The following is a 21,118-nucleotide window of genomic DNA, read 5'->3' on the forward strand; positions in this document are numbered from 1 at the left end:
CTCCGATGACATTATCGGTAATGTGTTTTCCGACCCTCCCTTGACCGTATTCTCGCTGGGCAGAATTCTCAGATCAATTGGTAAACTCTGATTTTTACCATCCCAATTTGCGCCCCTACTGGATGGAAACTACAAGTGTAATGGCTGTGCTCAATGCAATGACACTTATACATGTAGATCCTTTAAACACCTCCAAACAGGGAAACAGATCTCAATCAAAGGTGTTATCTCGTGCTCCACTAAGGCAGTTATTTATCTTATAAAACTTGTCCTTGTGGTAAAACTATGTGGGTAAAACAAAGCACAACATTAAAAGTACGAATCTCGGAGCATCGTAGCACCATTAGGTGCAAAAACTCGACTAACCCAGTTGCGGCCCACTTTTTGGAAGCAAACCACTAGATTTCGTCTATACGTTATATCGGCAATCGAACATGTCACCCTCCCTAGGAGAGGAGGTGACCTCGACAATTTATTGTTAAAAAGAGAGGCTGCCTGGATCTTTAATTTAAAGACTCTTGCTCCCTTCAGCGACAACGTAGACCTTGATTTGAAGCCATTCTTGTGATTTTGATATTGTAAATGTTTGTAGGCCTATGTAGTCAAATTGTATCCATGATCATAAGCTATCCATTCGTGTTTTTGGTATGTTATTTTTATATCTGAGAATTAACCAATGAAATCAGGCCACACCCGGCCATGATTACAGGCACGTGTGTATCCTTTGACACTATATAAACTAGTCACCCCACAGTGTTTGTCATTATACCCCGATGAAGACAGCTTGTCTGTCACAACGTTGGTTATTAGTTTATTATTATTATTATTATTATATTAGTTTATTTATTATTAAATCTGAGCTCCTCGAGTGTGCGGCTCTCCTCTAATTTTTCAAGTGTTCTACTCCGCTAGCCAGCACCTCGCCTAAATTGGTGTGCATTTCTTTCGGGGCGGCAGCGTAGCCTAGTGCGTTAGAGCGTTGGACTATTAACCGGAAGGTTGCGAGTTCAAACCCCCGAGCTGACAAGGTACAAATCTGTCGTTCTGCCCCCTGAACAGGCAGTTAACCCACTGTTCCTAGGCCGTCATTGAAAATAAGAATATGTTCTTAACTGACTTGCCTGGTTAAATAAAGGTAAAATAATTTTTTTTTTTTTAAATTAGGTGAGCTATTAAAACATTTCTGCGTGCATATTGCATCTTTAAGGTTAAGCATAGGGTTTAGCAGTGTGGTTCAGTTAAGCGTTAAGGTTAGGGTTCAAATCTGATTTTAAGAAGATACATTGTAGTGGTGACGACCCTCATCGTCTTGCCAACAGAGGATGTTTTGGGTCGTCACTAGTTACCACAGCCACAAATACACAGCCACATTTCACATGATTTGTAAACAGATGTAGACTAACAGTGAAATGCTTAGTTATGGGCCTTTCCAAACAATGCAGATCAAAAAAGTTAATAACGTGAAAAAATAAATACACAATGAGTAACGATACCTTGGTTAACTTCCCTTCTAAAAATCTGATTTTAAACTTCATGCCTAACCTTAAAACCACATCTTTGTTTTGAGTCATTTTTACAATAAAGCCTATTTTTACGTTGTGTCTGTGGTAACTAGTGATGTTTTGGACAGGCAGACCATACTGTCCGTTGGGCAGACAGTTCTTATTATACCTCATTCAGGCAGACACCTCATTTCCACTTGTCAAAACGCTTGTACAGCTTGCTCCTGCCACCTGCTGTCAGACACCTACTCCTGGATTACAAGCTGTGTGAAAATCAGGGGTGATGTGAGGTCATTTGACTTTAATTTCATTCTCACCTCCACTTTATCAGAATGATTTACTAATTCAAATGACTGGAGAGTAGGCTTAGCCCATTTCCTTTTTGGAAACAATGGCCTCCCCAACCCTTAATGCTATACTGCTAAAATGAAGAAATAAAGCAGACAAATATAGCCAAAGGTTTATATTGTTTATTCAAATGCAAAATGTTTAAACCATACATTAAAACAAACAAAAGTATGAAATGTTAAGTATAAAAAAGTCAATTATATTCTCTATAAATGTTCATTCATAATGTGTTTTTAATCCATAGAGGTAAAAGTAAAGAAAGTCATGAGTCTCTGCTTAAAATTAACTATTCATATTCACTGGGGAAATGAATCAAGTCCATAAAAGTTGTTGCAAACCTTTGAGCTAAGATCTCTACAATTTTTTTACCCCAAAATATCCTAGTACATGACACTACAAATCACATTATTGAGCTGGATTGCTTTCACATCAGATAACTTGACATGACACCTTCTCAATCACTGTGCTTCAAGCATCTTGATTCTCAGTAGCTGGTGTTTGCGATGGTGATCTGTTGAGCCGTCTCAATCTTGAAGTCTTTGATACCTAATGAGAGAAACCAAATCATTGTTTGATTTCCTTCCTACTGTGACTAAATATCAATGTTTGGATGAATGCAATTAAGACATTAATTGTATTGTTGAGCAATAACTAGTAACGACATAGGAAAGTTGTGTATTTTGCATGTACATTTGTGTATGTGTTTCCTATACCATATAACCCTCTGTTCTCACCCTGGCTGAGAGTGTTGCCGTCTGACGAGAGGCGCCAGTATCTACGGTCGGTCTGTCGAGCCCGTTCCCCATTCACCACGCTCAGGAAGGGTCCCCACAGGCTGGGCTCCTTCTCAAACCTGCAGTGTAGGCAGAGGACAGAGCAAGGAGGAGAGTTCATCATGTTAAACTTGTGACATGACACTAAGCTATTCACCACTACACTGCGAAGTTCTACAACATTTTCTGAGTTGTAGCAATGTAAATAAGACAAATTAGCTCTCCAAAAAGTATCAATTTGGAACTTGATTAACAGATCAACCAAAATAACTATAAAAGCGCCCCATTAACTCACGTGAAGCCAATGTTCTTCTTTTGAAGGAGTTCAAGGGCATAAACCAACGAGGTGCCCGTTGGCACATCAACAGAATAGACATCAGGAGCCCCATGTGATTTGACCACCTCCAACTTCAGGGCTACTTTGGTATTGCTCTGTAACACCCTCACTGGCTTCCTGGCCTCCAGGACCAGGCTGTCTGTAGAGGAAACCCCAACCAAGCAGAGGCAGTAAGTAAGAGTGAGGAGGATCACACCTCAAAAACAGATTGACCACTGTTGGGTTTGATGATAACGCAGCACTTGCCATCCTCATTGCGGCACTGCTTGCCCTTGACTTGCAGATAGGTCTTTTGCTGGAGGGCAGGCAGAGTTTGGGACATGGCCATGGGGTTGAGATATGTTCCCTTCCTCACATCTGACCTCATGGCCTCCATTGAGGTAGAACACTCCTGCACCTGGCTGCCCATAGCCAGCAGGGCCTGGGACACAGGGACACACCATGTTATTCCCATGGGAAATGCTTATATTGCTCCAATCAGAAATGTATGTAAACGCTGCACAGGTTAATATACAGAGCCTTAGAAAAGTATTCAGATCCCTTGACTTTTTCCAAATTGAGTTACGTTAGTCTTATTCTAAAATGGATTAAATAAAAAATCCTCAGCAATCTACACACAATACCCCATAATGACAAAGCAAAAAAACAAGTTTAGACATTTTAGCAAATTAAAAGAGGTACCTTATTTACATAAGTATTCAGACCCTTTGCTATGAGACTCAAAATTGAGCTCAGGTGCATCCTGTTTCCGCAACTTCATTGGAGTCCACCTGTGAACACCAAGACTCTTCCTAGAGCTGGCCGCCCGACCAAATTGAGCAATTGGGGGGGAAAGGGCCTTGGTCAGGGAGGTGACCAAGAACCCGATGGTCACTGACAGAGTTCTAGTGTTCCTCTGTGGAGATGGGAGAACCTTCCAGAAGGACAACCATATCTCCACCAATCAAGTCTTTATGGTAGAGTGGCCAGGCAGAAGCCTCTCCTCAGTAAAAGGCAGGACAGCCCACTCGGAGATTGCCAAAAGGCACCTAAAGACTCAGACCATGAGAAACAAGATTCTCTGTTCTGATGAAACCAAGATTGAACTCTTTGGCCTGAATGCCAATCGTCACAACTGGAAGAAACCTGGCACCATCCCTACGGTGAAGCATGGTGGTGGCAGCATCATTCTGTGGGAACGTTTTTCAGCGGCAGGGACTGGGAAACTAGTCAAGCAAAGATGAACAGAGCAAAGTACAGAGAGATCCTTGATGAAAACCTGCTCCAGAGCTCCCAGGACCTCAGACTGGGGCAAAGGTTCACCTTCCAACAGGACAACGACCCTAAGCCCACAGCCAAGACAACGCAGGAGTGTCTTCAGTGCAAATCTCTGAATGTCCCTTGAGTGGCCCAGCCAGAGCCTCGACTTAACCTGATCGAACATCTCTGGAGAGACATGAAAATAGCTGTGCAACAACACTCCCCATCCAACCTGAAAGAGCTTGAAAGGATCTGCAGAGAAAATGAGTGAAACTCCCCAAATACAACTCCCTAAGCTTATAGCGTCATACCCTAGAAGGTGCTTCAACAAAGTATTAAGTAAAGGGTCTGAATACTTATGTAAAAGTGATTTTTTTGTTATTATAAATTAGCAAAAATGGTCTTAACCTGGTTTTGCTTTGTCTTTATAGGGCATTGTATGTAGATTCATGAGGGGGGGAAAAATTATTTAATACATTTTAGAATAAGGCTGTAATGTAACAAGACGTGGAAAAACTCAAGGGGTCTGAATACTTTCCAAAGGCACTGTAGGCCTTGAGGGGGGGGAAGTGAACCTGTCCTTACCTGCACTGCCAGGCCTGTGCTGAACTCATTGCCCATGTGACCATCAGCCCGCCGGGAGTCCAGTAGCTTCTGCTTGATGACACCCAGGGCCTTGTCAAGAGCCGCATCCTGCACCTGAGTGTCAGACTCCTTCAGGCACTGTAGGGCCATTCCAGCCATGGCAAACGTGTCTAAAGCAAGACAGAGGGGATGAAGCAAGGGTTTAGCATGACATCACCTTTAGAGAATATGGTTGGACGGAGCCAGTGTGAGGAAATACATTTTAACTATAGGAAAGCAGAATCGGAGTTTGGAGATGCTCCTGGTTTTCCTTGGTCACACTTACCGATGCAATCGGAGTCTCCATGTTTGATATGTCCATGGTCTACAGCCCCGATGAGCTTCTTGCTGACGTGAGAGTTGACTCTAACTCCACTCACACAGAGTGCCAGCACACCTAGAGAGTACTGGTAGTAATTTGTCAGAGGACGGTGACTGACTGCAGGAGAGAAAGACAAACAAATACATATCAGATAAAATAATTCAATAGTAACAGCGACTGAGAACAAATAAAGTATATAGAGCATTAAGAAAGATGGTAAGGGTCAGGCGGAGGAATGAGGAGGCTTACAGGTGATGTGCTCTTTCTCTAGTGCCATCTGTCTCTTGAGATGAGTCAGCAGGGTCTCGCTCCTCTGGTTGACGGTGAAGGTCAGGGTGTTGAGATCATAGCAGGAGGCCTTCAGGGCCAGAGTGTAAAGGGCCAGGAGACCCACCACTGGCTGGCTATTAGCCAGAGAGCTGAGAGCAGAGGATATAGGGTAAGGGGGAGATACAGGAGAGTTGTGATGAGTAAACAAACTTCAATATAATCTCAAACGTATCAATTGTAAATACAGAACCAGAAACTGGATACAAATGCACTGCAGGTAGTTTTGAAGCCATTGACTACATAAAAGGACATTTGTACAACTAGGTCATTATCAAGCATGAAATACACAATGACATCTAGAAATGTGCAATAAAAGGGCTTCATAAATATGACCTTTTACCTCTCAATGTCATTGTGTAAATCTGTTTTGAGTGCATTCAGGTGATCACTCTCCTTGCCAAGGTTGTGGTGAGTAGACAGACGCAGGGACAGGTGCACACTCGGATTAGGGGATGTTTCCTGGTCCTCCAGAGAACGCAGCAGCTTCTTATTGAGTGAGAGGAGCAGCTCACTATGTTCCGATCCTACAGGATCTGGACACATAATATGAGTTGAAGCAACAACAGTAGTACATTATAACAAAAGTACAAGATGAATAACTTGCACAAGGATAACTTCCAATGTTACCAAAGATATGTTCAGAGATGTGACTAATAAACCTACAGTAAGATTACAAAAGCCCAGCTGTGTGCTAACTGAGACGATATAAATATAGTATCCTCAGACTCTAATCTAGGTCAAAGCATTGCACAACCAGTGTTTCCTGTGCTGGATCAGCAATCAGATGAAAAAGCAAAGACATCAGCAATGTAGTAACCACATTAATTTTCACAAGGCAGCCAATGTGTCCTTAAGCATGACTTCTCTAATCAGTGTTTCCTGTGTTTCAGCAATCATACACTAAGAAAAGGAAAGACATCAGCAACTTAATAACCAAATGAATTTCACAAGGTGGCCAATTTGAGTCGTTAAGCATGACTGCTCCCAATGTCACCTTGATGTAACTGACTCATACTAGGACAAAGTACAGGCTTCTCATAGTCAGTCTACCCTGGTCACTGATCCTAGTGCCAGTGGGGTTTCCCAGGAGCTAACAATAGTATGGTGGTAGACTGATGTACTGGTAAGAATGCCTTAGCAACATGAAATCAGTTATGTGCATCAAATTACAGAACTTTAACAGATCAGAGGTGGCACGACACAAGTGAGATTATTTTCATCAGATTTGTTCAACAAGAGGGGCTGTGCATTATCTATTCAGACACATCAAACAATTCAACTTGTTTTCTCAATGTATGAATTACTAGTTAAGTTAGAAATGTTATGAATACAACTCTCATTTGCTGTCAACATCAGGATATGATTTGAGAGCACTAGTTAGCTCCAAAAGTGGTTATAGCTTTGACTGCATGCTGACAGTGAATTCAGAGCCGTTCAGTGGCCAGCTACACTACTAACAATTTTACCAGGTTAGCGTGAAGCAATTGTAATGACAGTCTACCACAACATACCCAAGAGCTTCCTGATTAGCAAGGGGTAGTCAGGGTTTCATTGCATTGTGTATTAGAAAGACAGTTTGAGATAATTGGGGGGATTTTGCCAGTGGTTGAATGCGGAATTGGGCTAGTCCGAGGTTGCAACAGTAACCAAGAAGGGGGCGGGGCTTAGCGAAGGGTCATATTTATTCAATATTAGTGACACAGGGGGGGTGACGCTAGCTACGGATTTTTGTGCCGATGATGTCCAAGAGTATCGTTTAGCAAGATGGCGCCGACAGAGATGGTCGCCTAACGTCCTTAGGAAACTACGCAGTAATGTTTTTTTTTATGTATTATATCTTACATTAGCCCAGAAAATCTTAAATGTTATTACACACACCTGGGAAGAACTATTGGATATAAGAGCGACGTCAACTTACCAACATTACGACCAGGAATACGACTTTCCCGAAACTGATCCTGTTTGGACCTCCACCCTGGACATGGGATCTAATCCCAGAGGCCGACCCAAAACGACGTTGTCGCCGCAGGAGGGGGCGGCAGGGTAGCCTAGTGGTTAGAGCGTTGGACTAGTAACCGAAAGGTTTCATGTTCAAATCCCCGAGCTGACAAGGTACAAATCTGTCGTTCTGCCCCTGAACAGGCAGTTAACCCACTGTTCCTAGGCAGTCATTGTAAATAAGAATTTGTTCTTAACTGACTTGCCTAGTTAAATAAAGGTAAAATATATTAATTTTTTTAAAGACGGAGCGGCCTCCTGGTCAGACTTAGAAGGCGAGCCCACCATCCACTGCTTCCGAGCATATTACTTGCCAATGTCCAGTCTCTAAACAACAAGGTGGACGAAATTAGGGCACGAGTTGCCTTCCAGAAAAACAGAGATTGTAACATTCTGTTTCACGGAAACATGGCTCACTCGAGATATGTTGTCAGAGTCGGTACAGCCACCGGGATTCTTCATGGGTCGCGCTGACAAAAACAAATATCTCACTGGTAAGAAGAAAGTCCTTAAAAAAAACATTACTGTGTGGTTTCCTATGTATTATATCTTACATTAGCCCAGAAAATCATATGCCTCATGATTAACGACTCATGGTGTAATCATAACATACAGGAACTCAAGTCTTTGTTCACCGGACCTAGAATTCCTTACAATCAAATGCCAACCGCATTATCTCTCTTCGATTATAGTCACAACCGTGTTTATTCCCCCCCAAGCAGATACCTAGACGGCCCTGAAAGAACTTCACTGGACTCTATGTAAACTGGAAACAATATATCCTGAGGCTTCATTTATTGTAGCTGGGGATTTTAACAAAGCTAATTTGAAAACAAGGCTACCTAAATTCTGCCAGCACATTGACTGTTGTACCCGCTCAAGCAAAACACTGGACCAATACTACTCTAACTTCTGCCATGCATACAAGGCACTCCCCCACCCTCCCTTCGGCAAATCTGACCATGACTCCATCTTTTTGCTCCCCTCCTATAGGCAGAAACTAAAACAGGAAGCGCACGTACTTCGGTATATGCAACGCTGGTCTGACCAATCGGATTCCACGCTTCAAGATTGCTTCGATCATGTGGACTGGAATATGTTCCGGGTAGCCTCAGACAATAAAATTCACAGTAACATCCACAGACGATGCAATCACCATCACACTGCCCTATCCCATCTGGACAAGAGGAATACCTATGTAAGAAGGCTGTTCATTGACTACAGCTCAGCATTCAACACCAAGGCACCCTCCAAACTCATCATTAAGCTTGAGACCATGGGTCTTGACCCCACCCTGTGCAACTGGGTCCTAGACTTTGACTGGCTGCCCCCAGGTGGTGAAGGTAGGATACAACATCTCCACCCGGCTGATCCTCAATACCGGGGCCCCACAAGGGTGCATTCTCAGCCCTCTCCTGTACTCCCTGTTCACCCATGACTGCGTGGCCATGCACGCCTCCAACTCAATCATCAAGTTTGCAGACGACACTACAGCGGTATACTTGATTACCAACAACGACGAAACAGCCTACAGGGAGGAGGTGAGGGCCCTCGGAATGTGGTGCCAGTAAAATAACCTCTCACTCAATGTCAACAAAACAAAGGAGATGAGCAGAGGGAGCACCCCCTCATCCACAGGACAGTAGTGGAGAAGGTGGAAAGTTAAGTTCCTCAGCATACACGTCACAGAAAAACAAATGGTCCACCCACACAGCACCCACACAGAAGGTGCAATAGCGCCAATTTTGCTTTATCACCGCCTGGTAAGGGAACTGCAACGCCCTCAATCACAAGGATCTCCAGAGGGGTCTGCACAACACATCACCAGGGGCAAACTACCTGCCCTCCAGGACACCTACAGCACCCGATATCACAGGAAGGCCAAAAATATAATCAAAGGACAACAACCACCCGAGCCGCTGGCTGTTCACCCCGCTATCATCCAGAAGGCGAAGTCAGTACAGGTGCATCAAAGCTGTGCCCGAGAGACTGACAAACAGCTTCTATCTGAAGGCCATCAGACTGTTAAATAGCCATCACTTACACAGAGAGGCTGCTGCCAACAGACTCAAATCACTGGCCACTTTAATAAATTGATTTAATAAAAGGTATCACTAGTCTCTTTAAATAATATCGCTTTAATAATGTTTACATATCCTACATTACTCATCTCGTGTATACTGTATTGTGTACAAACAAGCATTTCGCTACACTCGCATTAACATCTGCTAACCATGTGTATGTGACAAGTAAAATTGATTAATTTTATACCATCTATTGCATTTTGCCTATGCCGCACAGCCATCGCGCATCCATATTTATATGTACAGTTGAAGTCAGAAGTTTGCATACACTTAGGTTGGAGTCATTAAAACTCCAAATGTCTTGTTAACAAACTATAGTTTTGACAAGTTGGTTAGGACATCTACTTTGTGCATGACACAAGTCATTCTTCTGACCCAATTCCAATGGGTCAGAAGTTTACATACACTAAAGTTGACTGTGCCTTTTAAACAGCTTGGAAAATTCCAGAAAATGATGTCATGGCTTTAGAAGCTTCTGATAGGCTAATTGACATAATTTGAGTCAATTGGAGGTCTATCTGTGGATGTATTTCAAGGCCTACCTTCAAACTCAGTGCCTCTTTGCTTGACATCATGGGAACATCAAAACAAATCAGCCAAGACCTCAGACAAAAAAAAAAAAAAAAAACCTCCACAGGTCTGGTTCATCCTTGGGAGCAATTTCCAAACGCCTGAAGGTACCACATTCACCTGTACAAACAATAGTATAAACACCACGGGACCACAAAGCCATCATACCGCTCAGGAAGGAGACGTGTTCGGTCTCCTAGAGATTAACGTACTTTGGTGTGAAAAGTGCTAATTAATCCCAGAACGACAGCAAAGGACCTTGTGAAGAAACAGAAACAGGTACAAAAGTATCTATATCCACAGTAAAACGAGTCCTATATCGACATAACCTGAAAGGCCGCTCAGCAAGGTAGAAGGAGGTGTCTCGAATGGTTGAGGGACAGCTATTGGGGAACTGTGGGGGGGGGGGGATCTTGGAGGTTTCAGTTTCACGTTTTTTTGGCCTGGTGGTAGATTGGTCATCCACATTCAGAGCGACACACAGAAGCATCCAGGGTCAATACCCTGCTCAAGGTCATGTTGACAGATCTACCACCAGGCCAAAAAACATCTTGTCTAAGTTTTCTATTGAAATTCATTGTGGAAAGCTTATTTCTATCTTTTGTGATATGAATACTGAGTATGTCTACTTCACCATCAGCCCATTTCTATCCTTCTTAATGAGTTTGAGCCAATCAGTTGTGTTGTGACAAGGTACCGGGGTATACAGAAGATAGCCCTATTTGGTAAAAGACCAAGTCCATATTATGGCAAGAACAGCTTAAATAAGCAAATAAGCAATACGGAACATTTCAAGAACTTTGAAGGTTTCTTCAAGTGCAGTGGCAAAAACCATCAAGCGCTATGAAACTGGCTCTCATGAGGATCGCCACAGCAATGGAAGACTCAGAGTTTGCTGCAGAGGCTAACTTCATTAGAGTTACCCGCCTCAGAAATTGCATCCCAAATAAATGCTTCAGAGTTCAAGTAATAGACACATCTCAACATCAACTGTTCAGAGGAGACTGTGTGAATCAGGCCTTCATGGTCAAATTGCTGCACAGAAATCACTACTAAAAGGACACCAATAGGAGGCTTGCTTAGGCCAAGAAACATTAGCAATGGACATTAGACCAGTGAAATTTGTCCTTTGGTCTGGAGTCCAAATTTGAGATTTTTGGTTCCAACCGCAGTGTCTTTGTGAGACTCGGTGTGGGTGAGCGGATGATCTCCACATGTGTATTTCCCACCGTAAAGCATGAAGGTGGTGTTATGCTGTGGGGGTGCTTTGCTGGTGACACTGTCTGTGATTTATTTAGAACAAAGCACACCATCTGGTTTGGGCTTAGTGGGACTATCACTTGTTTTTCACAGGACAATTATCCAACACACCTCCAGGCTGTATAACCAAGGAGAGTCATGGAGTGCTGCATCAGATGACCTGGCCTCTACAATCCACTGACCTTAACCAAATTGAGATGAATTGGACTGCAGAGTGAAGGAAAAGCAGCCAACAAGTGCTCAACACTTGTGGGAACTCCTTCAAGACTGTTGGAAAAGCATTCCAGGTGAAGCTGGTTGAGAGAATGCAGTGTGCAAAGCTGTCATCAAGTCAAAGGGTGGCTATTTGAAGAAACTCATATATTTTTATTTGTTTTAACACTTTTGGTTACTACATGATTCCATGTGTTATTTCATAGTTTGTCTTCACTATTATTCTACAATGTAGAAAATAGTACAAATAAAGAAACACACGTGTGTAGGTGTTCTAAAACGTTTAACCAGTAGTGCGTGTATATAAATAAATAGTGTGGCCGATGCCGCCCCTCAATCTCTGATTCTCCTCTGGGTGCAATATTAACTGCGCCTAGAGGCTATTTAGTGTGCTTTAAATCAAATTATTTAAAGCATAGCCTACGAAGTGCATACTCAGAAGCACAGAGCAAAGTTATATTTCTAAGAGAGCTGCTGGTATGGTGTAAATGAAACTAGGCTGAATTACACAGAGCCCTGCCCTGCTCTGCTTTTGCTGATCAAAAACATTCAGTGCTGCTTAATCAATGGCCGTGCTGTGTCGGGATACAGTGGCAATTCAGGAGGAGAGTCAAAGGTTTCTTCCGTAAATCTTTTTTTATTAGGCCTAGTCCAAAAATTGCACCTTTGCGCTGACCAGCCCTAGCTTATGGTCTGTTTAGTTTGAGAAGGAAAGTGCAAAGATGAGAAGGAGCACCGGAGGTCAACATTGATAGCTTGCTACTACTATACTGAACAAAAATAAAAAGTGCCACAAGCAACAATGAACAATTTTACTGAGTTACAGTTCATGTAAGGAAATCAGTTAATTGAAATAAATTTAATAGGGCCTAATCTATGGATTTCACATGACTGGGCAGGCGCCCAGCCATGGGTGGGCCTGGGAGGGCTTATGCCCACCCACTAGGGAGTCAGGCCCACCAACTGGGGAGTCAGGCCCAGCCAATCATACATTTTCCCGCACAAAAGGGCTTGATTACAAACAAATACTCCTCGGTTTCATCAGCTGTCCGGGTGGCTGGTCTCAGACAACCCCGCAGGTGAAGAAGCTGGATGTGGAGGTCCTGGGCTGGCGTGGTCTGCAGTTGTGGGGCCGGTTGGACATACTGCCAAATTATCTAAATTGACGTTGGAGATGGCTTATTGTAGATAAATTACCATTAAATTCTCTGGCAACAGCTCTGGTGTACATTCCTGCAGTCAGCAAGCCAATTGCACACTCCCTCAACTTCAGACATCTGTGACATTGTGTTGTGTGACAAAACTGCACATTTTAGAGTGACCTTTTATTGTACCGGCACAAGGTGCACCTGCGTAACGATCATGCTGTTTAATCAGTTTATTTATATTCCACACCTGTCAGATGGATGGATTATCTTGGCAAAGGAGAAATGCTCACTAACAGGGATGTAAACACATTTGTGCACAACATGAGAGAAATAAGCATAAGCTTCTTTCTGTGCACATGGAAAATGTCTGGGATCTTTTGTGAAACATGAGACCAACACTTTACATTCATATTTTTGTTCAGTATATTATTGATTTTTATTAAAGTCCATATGTTTCTTGCCCATAATATATTTATCAGAGTTAATGAGTCGAGTAACTTAAACTGTGGTCCTGAAGCTTCAAGCAGCACATTCAGAAATGGATTGCTCATGAAAGTAGGCATAGTTCATTTAAACTGTCTTCATTTTAATTAAGCTTTACTAACAACAAGAGGGCTTTGTGTTGGAGCTTATTTATTCCCATTTAAGAAATAAGAGGTAGGCCTACCTGTTTGACAGATGTAAATTAGGCAGCTATATCCATAGATTTGTGGGTCAATTCCTCCACCCACCACGCACTCTTTAAATAGCCTACCTCCGTGTCAGTGAAGGGCTTTTAAATTAAAACAAAGACTCGAATTGAGGGGGCATGAGAGGGTATGCCATCCTCTTTATTATTATTATTATTTTTAAAGCACCTGCCTACCCCTTGTTAGCTTAAGATGTTGAATAAGAAAACGATTCCAATTATATAACGTGATCTATAACAACGCTTTGGTCTGCAATGCTTTATACTAAAAACAAGCTGTAAAATACCCGGGAAAGACATGACTCCGATTGGTTGGGTTAAGCCACAAAAGAAGAATAGCCAGCAGTTAAAGCTTGCATTTTTCTGCGTCGGCAGGCCTACTCTTTCTAGGGTGGAAAGGTAGACGCAACTTTTGAAAGAACCATGCTCAGATTCCTAATTACGTCTCAGATTTAATTATTTGCGAACAGGGACAGTTTTATTGCAAACACACACTGATTTGGCATTGGAGAAATATAACACTAACACATGGGCCATGCTCTGTCCATTCTTAGCCTGCAATTCCGGTCAATTGTATGATATTAAAATATTCAATACTTGGGTGTTTGATGCACTTTAAAAAACAAACACCTACCTACCGGTTTGTCCTCTGTAATTGCGTGCCTTTGTTTGCTGAAATACAATTTTGTCTTCAAATAAATGTTACTGAAATACCACCACCGACTGTTTTCTTGTTGAGATTTAACTGCCATATGCCAAAAAATAAACATTTTGTATTCACGCTGCCCTTGCCTTTGAATGAGGACTCAACTCTTGCCAGTTCACCAATATCGGTTTCCAACATTCACCCAATGCACAAAGTGCAGGACAAGCTATTCAATCAGAATGTGTTATGGACATCTAGATACACCTACTTACATCTTGGAAGCTAATAGATTGCATTCAAATAAAATATGGAGATAAAATAATTGTAATCAGAAGACACACACATAATAAATAGCAATACAATAACTGCAGAATAAATAATGCTGTAATTGAAAATTGTACACCCAAGGTATGCTACTGCCCCTTTAAAGCTTAGAACATATTTTGTACCCAATGTTGTGATTCTGTCCAAATATCTTCACACACTATTCAAACCCCATAATCAATAAACAGTTTATGAAGCTGTCTATAGATCACATATTGCAAACAAAAAAAATTGAACTAAACTCCACAATTAGGCATTTCTGGGAGTCCTTGACTATCGCTGATCAATATCCAAAAAACAGCACATATTTCTTCCCTTGAACCTGCAGGATATTCTTTCTTGTGGCACCAACGTGAGGATTTATGGCAAGAGAAGCGGTAAGCAGTAGGCTAGTGTGTGGTGCGTGAAATGACAAACGAACCTGCGGAGAGTTGCGTTCACATTGTCCTAAAAACGGAACAGGACCGAGGAATTCAAGCGAACCGAACTCAGCCCACCTTTCGAGATGGTCTCAGTTCGGTTCGCTTAATTAAGTGGCTCTTTTGAGGTGTCAGTTCCTTTTGAGTGTTTGCACTGCACACACAACAAATGTCTGAAAGGGACCAAGTGTGAAAACACCATTAGAGCAACAATCGGTGTTTGTATTTGATTAACGTTTTATGAAAAAGTATGGGTTTCAACAAACAAAAGGCATGCAACTACAGAGGATAAACATAGATGGGCGTTTCATACGTTATTTCTTGAGCAAATCGATGTAATCTGAGCTACCGCAAAGCCTGCATCGGCTCCACTGGTGAAGTTCATCAGAAACTTCCTTCACCATGGAGTAGTTTAGTCCGCTAGTGAAGGAAAAGCAAATGTTCACCAATCAGGTGTTGTAATAGTGTTTCTGGAATAAATTATAGTTACCACAGGGGTCGCTTGCAACCAGTGCCAACAGTCCACTCACAATGTACAGGGCATACATTTTGATCAACCTTAGAGAGGTAAATAAAATAAAAAAGTTAGATGTTCATTTACATTAGCCATGTAAAGTGAAAATAAGTTTCCAATCTAACTTTCGCTGAGTAAACTCAACCCCGTCCATAATTCTCTATGAACAGAGTTGCGTTTACTCGGCTGTCCATCCCTACCCTAATTGTTGTTGATAGACAATATATTAACTAATCCTAAAATGTCACACATTATTAATCTTCTTAATGATCCAAATCTATGTCACTTACCTGTAGAGCGACCTTGTCGTGAAGACAAGAGGAGACCGCTTTCAACTTGACTTTATGTCGACATCGCTTTCATGATCGTGTCAAGTGACCTGTTGTCTCAGAAGCGCATGCTCAATCTTTTCTAGAATGTCGACGACTTTTTTTTGCTCGATTAGATTCTTCATCAGCAGTTGCGCATTGTTTTGGTGGTTCTTAGCACCTCACTTCACTGCATTCATTAAATTTATTCACAGAAAAGCTGAAAATGTGTCAGCGAAAATAAAGAGGTAGATAAACGCAGTTAAAGTTATACAGGTATGTTTGTTAGCTAAATACGTTCAAACGTTCGAAGTTCAAGCGTTCAAACTGCAACATGGGTTCACAAGCAACAACAATAACAGGCAGGGGGCGGGTACGCTTATTGCTAACTGGCTAGCTACCTAAGTTAGTTAGTTAGCTTGCTAGCCATACATACACACGTAGCCCAAGACAAATATATTGTAGAAGTGCAAGGCAAGCCATTATTTACTGATTATTAAGGGCTACCTTTATGTAATGTTAAAGACTGCATTTATTCCTTGCAATTTAAGTTTGATAGGCAGCAAGTCAGCTGAATCCGCTAGCTTGCTAACGTTGGTAGTAATTTTAGCAAGCTTGCTAACTAGCTACCAAATATTATACAGAACTAACCCTGTGGCTGTCTACGTTATGTAAACTAGTTAAATGTCAGGACCTGATAACTTTATAACTTTACCATAACGCTAGACTAGAAGAGTGACAATTTACAAGATTCTGCGTTAGTAGCTACCTGAGTCGACATTAGCTACAGTACAGTAACTAACTGTAATATTTGTTATGATGGATTGGTGACCAAAATAACAGCTATGCCTGCTGTACCAAAACATCTTACTTAGCTATATCCAACTGTTCATTACTGACAGCTACACACGTGCCTAAAATTGTTAATTTCTATAATAATATATTTCTGTTTTCTAAGTTGGCCTTCTAGAACTCAATGTATCGTCCTTGTTTATGTCTGCTCATCTACCATTGAGGCTTTTGTTCAACCCTTCCACCTCAAATAAACCAGGAGCATCATCCCTGCCCCATGAGCAGTGAGCTGGGCTTTCTGCCTGCCATGTACCTATTCCCTGGCTTAATCAATGTCCCTGAAATGGGGATCAATATTGGTCCTGCAAATACCCGTCAACACCTGCCGGGAGTGTCGCCCCCAAGCACGTGAGTAGAGTCTACTGATGGGAGCGCTGCACAATACACACAGATGTAACAACCATGTGCTTTTGCAGGAGATTTGCAAGACTCAGACTTGCTAGCATGTTGTCATTACATTTATTGTTATTTCTTCAGGAGTTGGGAGAGAAGATGCCTGAGAAAGCACAGGAGGAGAACAGATGATGAGTGAGTTAAGAATAGGAAAAATCTATAAAATGAACAGCAGTGTTTATTCTGCAGCACATGTTAGTTTCAAAGGACAAATTATTTACTCCAAATCAATATGTGTTTGTTCTCCAGAGGATGCAGTGCCAAAAAGAGGAGGCTGATGGGAGATGCAGGATGCGATCCTTTGGATGACCTCAGCCATAATGTGTGTCAGATCTGGCCACCAGGCAACAATGGCCCCCCTCTACCTGAATCAGCCAGCCAAGCACCTCCCCAGCACTGCCTGGGGACTCAGAACCTGGGGCTGCCCATATCCGGGTCTCCCCCCCGTCTGGTCTGTCCAGAAGCAGAAGGCTCCTGCATCGAGGTGGAGTCTGCTCATAGAAGACTGCAGGAGATTGAGGAAAGGTTAGCTATGAGAGACCTTATGAGGGCAATGTGGGAGATTCCAGTTTCTGTTACTGTCCATAACTCATCATAATTGCAATGTGCATTGGTACTGACTAACTTGTATTAGCATTACCACCATTTGTTTTGTCTTCACCATGCACTACACACTCTGCATACACACTGTCATACAGTGAAGTTAATATTTTTCTGTCAGGATCAGTCTGGAGGATGATGATGATGACCTGGATGTGGAGCCAGCACCCAGGCGGCCAGTGCTGGTGATGTCTGACAGTCTGAGGGAGGGGCTTCAGCGTGGCATCAGTGACATTCTCCCCCACACTGTGGCCCAGTCTGTGTAAGTACTCCTCTCCTTCTCATCCCGCACCTCAGAGGAACATTTAACTTAAGTACCTACCTACCTGCAAGGTTTGATGGTAATACATACCCACCTTAAGGAAGGGGGTTATTATTTTCTATAGGCTATTACAACAGTTAAATATGCAATTTAGACCCTTGAAAATAACAATTAAGTGTTTGAAAAAGTCCTCAAGTCCTTTTAATTTGACTTGCCATTGTCTGTATGAACCCTGTATAGGCTATTTGCTCAGCCTGTGAATTAAAGATAAAATCACCAGCTATTGAAATTATGCACGTATCATTCGTTTTCCTGTCTGTTCTTGACCTGGGACAGTATTTTTCTCATCCATGCCAGTAGCTTTCAGTTGGCACTGACAAATCATAATTATTTGCATCAATCCAGTGGCCTTTTGCTTTGAAAACTCCATCACAAGGTTGCTACAGAAAGACCACTAGCAAACACAACTGTCTGGCTGGTGTGAACCTGAATTTAACAAAACATCCCGTTTTGTTGTTTTTCTATTTAAAAAAATGAAATCACAGTCCTTCTCCCCACTTTCTTTTTTTGTTGCTATGGTATCATTTTGGTGTCAAGTATTGTTTTTTCAAATTCTGCTCTCGAGGATTTCGCAGAAAAGAACACGTGGCACTTTAAAATCTGCAGTAAATATACTGATCACATTGTTACAATAATCTCTTTTCATTGCTGTTACACTAAATCTATCCAAATAAATGTAAGCACTCAAGGGTATGGTCATTTAAAAGATGGCTAGTCATTATTAGCCTGGTTCTGTATGGAATGCAGGCACATAATACTTTTTTTAAATTGGTGTGAACAAATCATGTGCTGTTACCACCAACTGAAAAGTTGATAGCATCAGTCCAACAGTGGGAAAAGTTAGCGTAGAACCTTAACCCGTCTGTCATGGTAGCCAGTAGTGAATAAACGTTAGAATTTAGGGAGGTGTCCACTATTTGTTTCTCTTTTTCAGTCCCGTTGTCTCACCTGTTTCTCTCCTGTTCCCGTAGGAGCCACTCCTGTATGGAGCTGGTAGTATGGCGCCTCCCAGAGGATGCGCTGGCTCGAAAGCTGAAAGACTCCCTGCAGAGGAAGCAGCAGACTACCAGCAGGCAGCCGCCGACCCCCAGTGCCCCTACCACTCAGATTCCCCTCACCCCCACAAACCCCTCAGGGGAGACGTACTCCCCTCTGTACTGCAGCCCAGGGGCCGGGGCCCACAGCTCTGGAGAGGAGGACATGGAGCTGTAGGGCTTTTGAGACCCAGCATCAGGAATGCCCAGAGTAGCTACAGGTCTCAGCTTTGGTTCACTTGGTTGGACCCTCAGAGAAGCCATGGAGAGACAGAAAAAACTACATAGACAGATCCAAAACTTCACAGTGATATGAACGTCTGCTTTGGATCAAGACCAGGCTGTTGGGGCAGCATGGCACATGTATACTACTTGGCCAAAAGAGGGCAAGTACCCACTTTCTTTGTGTTACAGTCAGATAATACTGGATGTAAATAGCAACTGCCTCTAAAAAAAACAACTTCTAATTTAGAAAACAGCCCTATGTGTCATCAATATGAGTCAGAAACATGTATTCTACTGTCAGAATTGACTACAAAGTGTAAATAAACTCAGTCTCATCAAAAATAGACTTGTGGTCGTGACTGCATCACAATGTAAATGAATGTTGGGTTTGTTGTCATTTTCTTCTTCTTACCCAGAGTGGGAAGAACTCATGGATACAATTTTTATGTCTGCGTGCAGTTTGGAGATGATGGAAGTTAGCATGTCGTTATCTTTTTTTCTGGAAGTCTCCAGGTCAGAGTATGTGAGCGGAGCTTGAGTGGACTGAGGAGCTGACCGTGCCCATTTGACTGGAGCATGGAGCTAGATTCCCAAAGGCTGGAGCGTCAGCCTTCTCACTCCAATAGCGCTCACTTCACGAGCTCAGGACATACCTGGCCCAGCATGCATTTGTATGCTACTTGTGTGCTGCTATATACCCTTCCTTTAGCTACTGTCATGGAGTTCACTAAATAATTTCATAAAGAAACTGATAAAACACACAGGTGCAAAATCAAGGTGACTTACAAAGATGAGGAGCAGGAAAGGGAGTGCAGTGATGTAGTGTCCTCAACTAAAGAATCATTGTGGAATCTGAAAAGATACGTATCCCAAAAGCATGATGGTGTACTTACTATATGCACATGCTAACAGAAAGGAACGAGGTGGGTAGCTGGCAAAGTGTGTCATTGTAGAAAAGTATTTATAAACAAAGAATCTGATCTCTTAAATGTTTTGTAAAATAAATGATCTATACAATAGGCCATCGTTGATTTTGGTCCAATAGGCCTGGCATATTCCCGCTTTCAAGGAGCCTTCTGTTTTGACTGGGTTATTTTGCCTGAACCTTTAGGCCTACCTATATATAAAAAATTAAAAAATACATCTCTGTCCAGCCTGGCAAGAGTGGCCAAAAGGGTGTTTAGCATCCCAGTGGCTCTGTAACCGCGGAGAGGATATTCTCCGCTGATGGCCTGCTCTCCAGGCACTATCGCATGAGCCTGAAGCCACAAACTGGCCAATCTCTTGTTTCTTGAATTCAAAGGCACTGAGTCAAATAAGGCATTTTTATTTAATTTGTATTTCATTCTAAGTAAGTCACAGCCAATATGCACAATTTAATGGCTATAATGATTTAATACAATGAAATACTGAGCGCTTTATGTCCCTACCAGCCTAGTGTTGCACTCGCAAATGCTTCACAATGTATTTCTTTGTAGGCTATAGCCTTGAAATAATAAAAAATAATATAGGAGTGCCAGAGCGACTGCACACCTCAGCTCACATATTCTGCTCCAGGTAGTACAGTAGCCAGCTCCTCACAACAGCAGGGAAATAGACCTTCTAACTACTCTAAAGTTGGGTGATGTTGGTAATTTTCACTGCCTTCAGAAATTATTCACACCCCTTTACTTTTTCCACATTTTATTGTGATATAGCCTGAATTGAAAATGGATTCAATTGAGATTTTGTATCACTGGCCTACACATAATACCCTACCCATCATGTCAAAGTGGAATTATATATATATATATTTTAAACTTACAAATTATTACAAAAATTAAAAGCTGAGTCAATAAGTATTCCACCGCTTGGTTATGGATAGCCTAAATAAATTCAAGAGTAAAATGTCACAATAAGTTGCATGGACTCTGTAATCATAGTGTTTACACCATTTTTGAATGACTACGTAATTTCTGTACCCCACTCATAGAATTATCTGTAAGGTAATGAAGGTCCCAAAGATTCTAATGAAGGGCACCTATTGGTAGATTGGTAAACAATTA

The 21,118-nt window shown here is 42.1% G+C and overlaps 2 protein-coding genes across 8 annotated transcripts; one reads left to right on the plus strand and one right to left on the minus strand.

Moving 5' to 3' along the window:
- Nucleotides 1-1,952: 1,952 nt before the first annotated feature.
- On the minus strand, nucleotides 1,953-15,779 carry tcn2 (transcobalamin II). 2 transcript variants are annotated; one of them, XM_035785755.2, is made up of 10 exons: nucleotides 15,630-15,779; nucleotides 15,316-15,383; nucleotides 5,816-6,008; nucleotides 5,395-5,564; nucleotides 5,110-5,262; nucleotides 4,785-4,954; nucleotides 3,207-3,381; nucleotides 2,919-3,099; nucleotides 2,585-2,703; nucleotides 1,953-2,396 (listed from the first exon to the last, which is right to left on the minus strand). In XM_035785755.2, the coding sequence occupies exons 2-10, from the start codon at nucleotides 15,371-15,373 to the stop codon at nucleotides 2,335-2,337; spliced, it is 1,281 nt and encodes a 426-aa protein (XP_035641648.1). In that variant the 5' UTR covers nucleotides 15,374-15,383; nucleotides 15,630-15,779; the 3' UTR covers nucleotides 1,953-2,334. The 2 variants fall into 2 exon arrangements, with proteins under 2 accessions (XP_035641648.1, XP_052317514.1); XM_052461554.1 differs by having other exon boundaries at nucleotides 2,919-3,095; nucleotides 3,203-3,381.
- Nucleotides 14,031-19,415, plus strand: LOC118393256 (coiled-coil domain-containing protein 117-like). Of its 6 annotated transcripts, none has more exons than XM_035785756.2 (6): nucleotides 14,031-14,783; nucleotides 16,699-16,847; nucleotides 16,977-17,027; nucleotides 17,142-17,417; nucleotides 17,614-17,754; nucleotides 18,786-19,415. In XM_035785756.2, exons 1-6 carry the CDS (start codon nucleotides 14,769-14,771, stop codon nucleotides 19,024-19,026), a joined length of 873 nt encoding a protein of 290 aa, XP_035641649.1. In that variant the 5' UTR covers nucleotides 14,031-14,768; the 3' UTR covers nucleotides 19,027-19,415. The 6 variants fall into 6 exon arrangements, with proteins under 6 accessions (XP_035641649.1, XP_035641654.1, XP_035641650.1 ...); XM_035785761.1 differs by lacking the exon at nucleotides 14,031-14,783 and adding an exon at nucleotides 15,762-15,895; XM_035785757.2 differs by lacking the exon at nucleotides 14,031-14,783 and adding an exon at nucleotides 15,775-15,923.
- The last annotated feature ends 1,703 nt before the right edge of the window (nucleotides 19,416-21,118 follow it).

This window comes from Oncorhynchus keta, chromosome 14 (assembly GCF_023373465.1).
Source record: "Oncorhynchus keta strain PuntledgeMale-10-30-2019 chromosome 14, Oket_V2, whole genome shotgun sequence".
Lineage (NCBI taxonomy): Eukaryota > Metazoa > Chordata > Actinopteri > Salmoniformes > Salmonidae > Oncorhynchus > Oncorhynchus keta.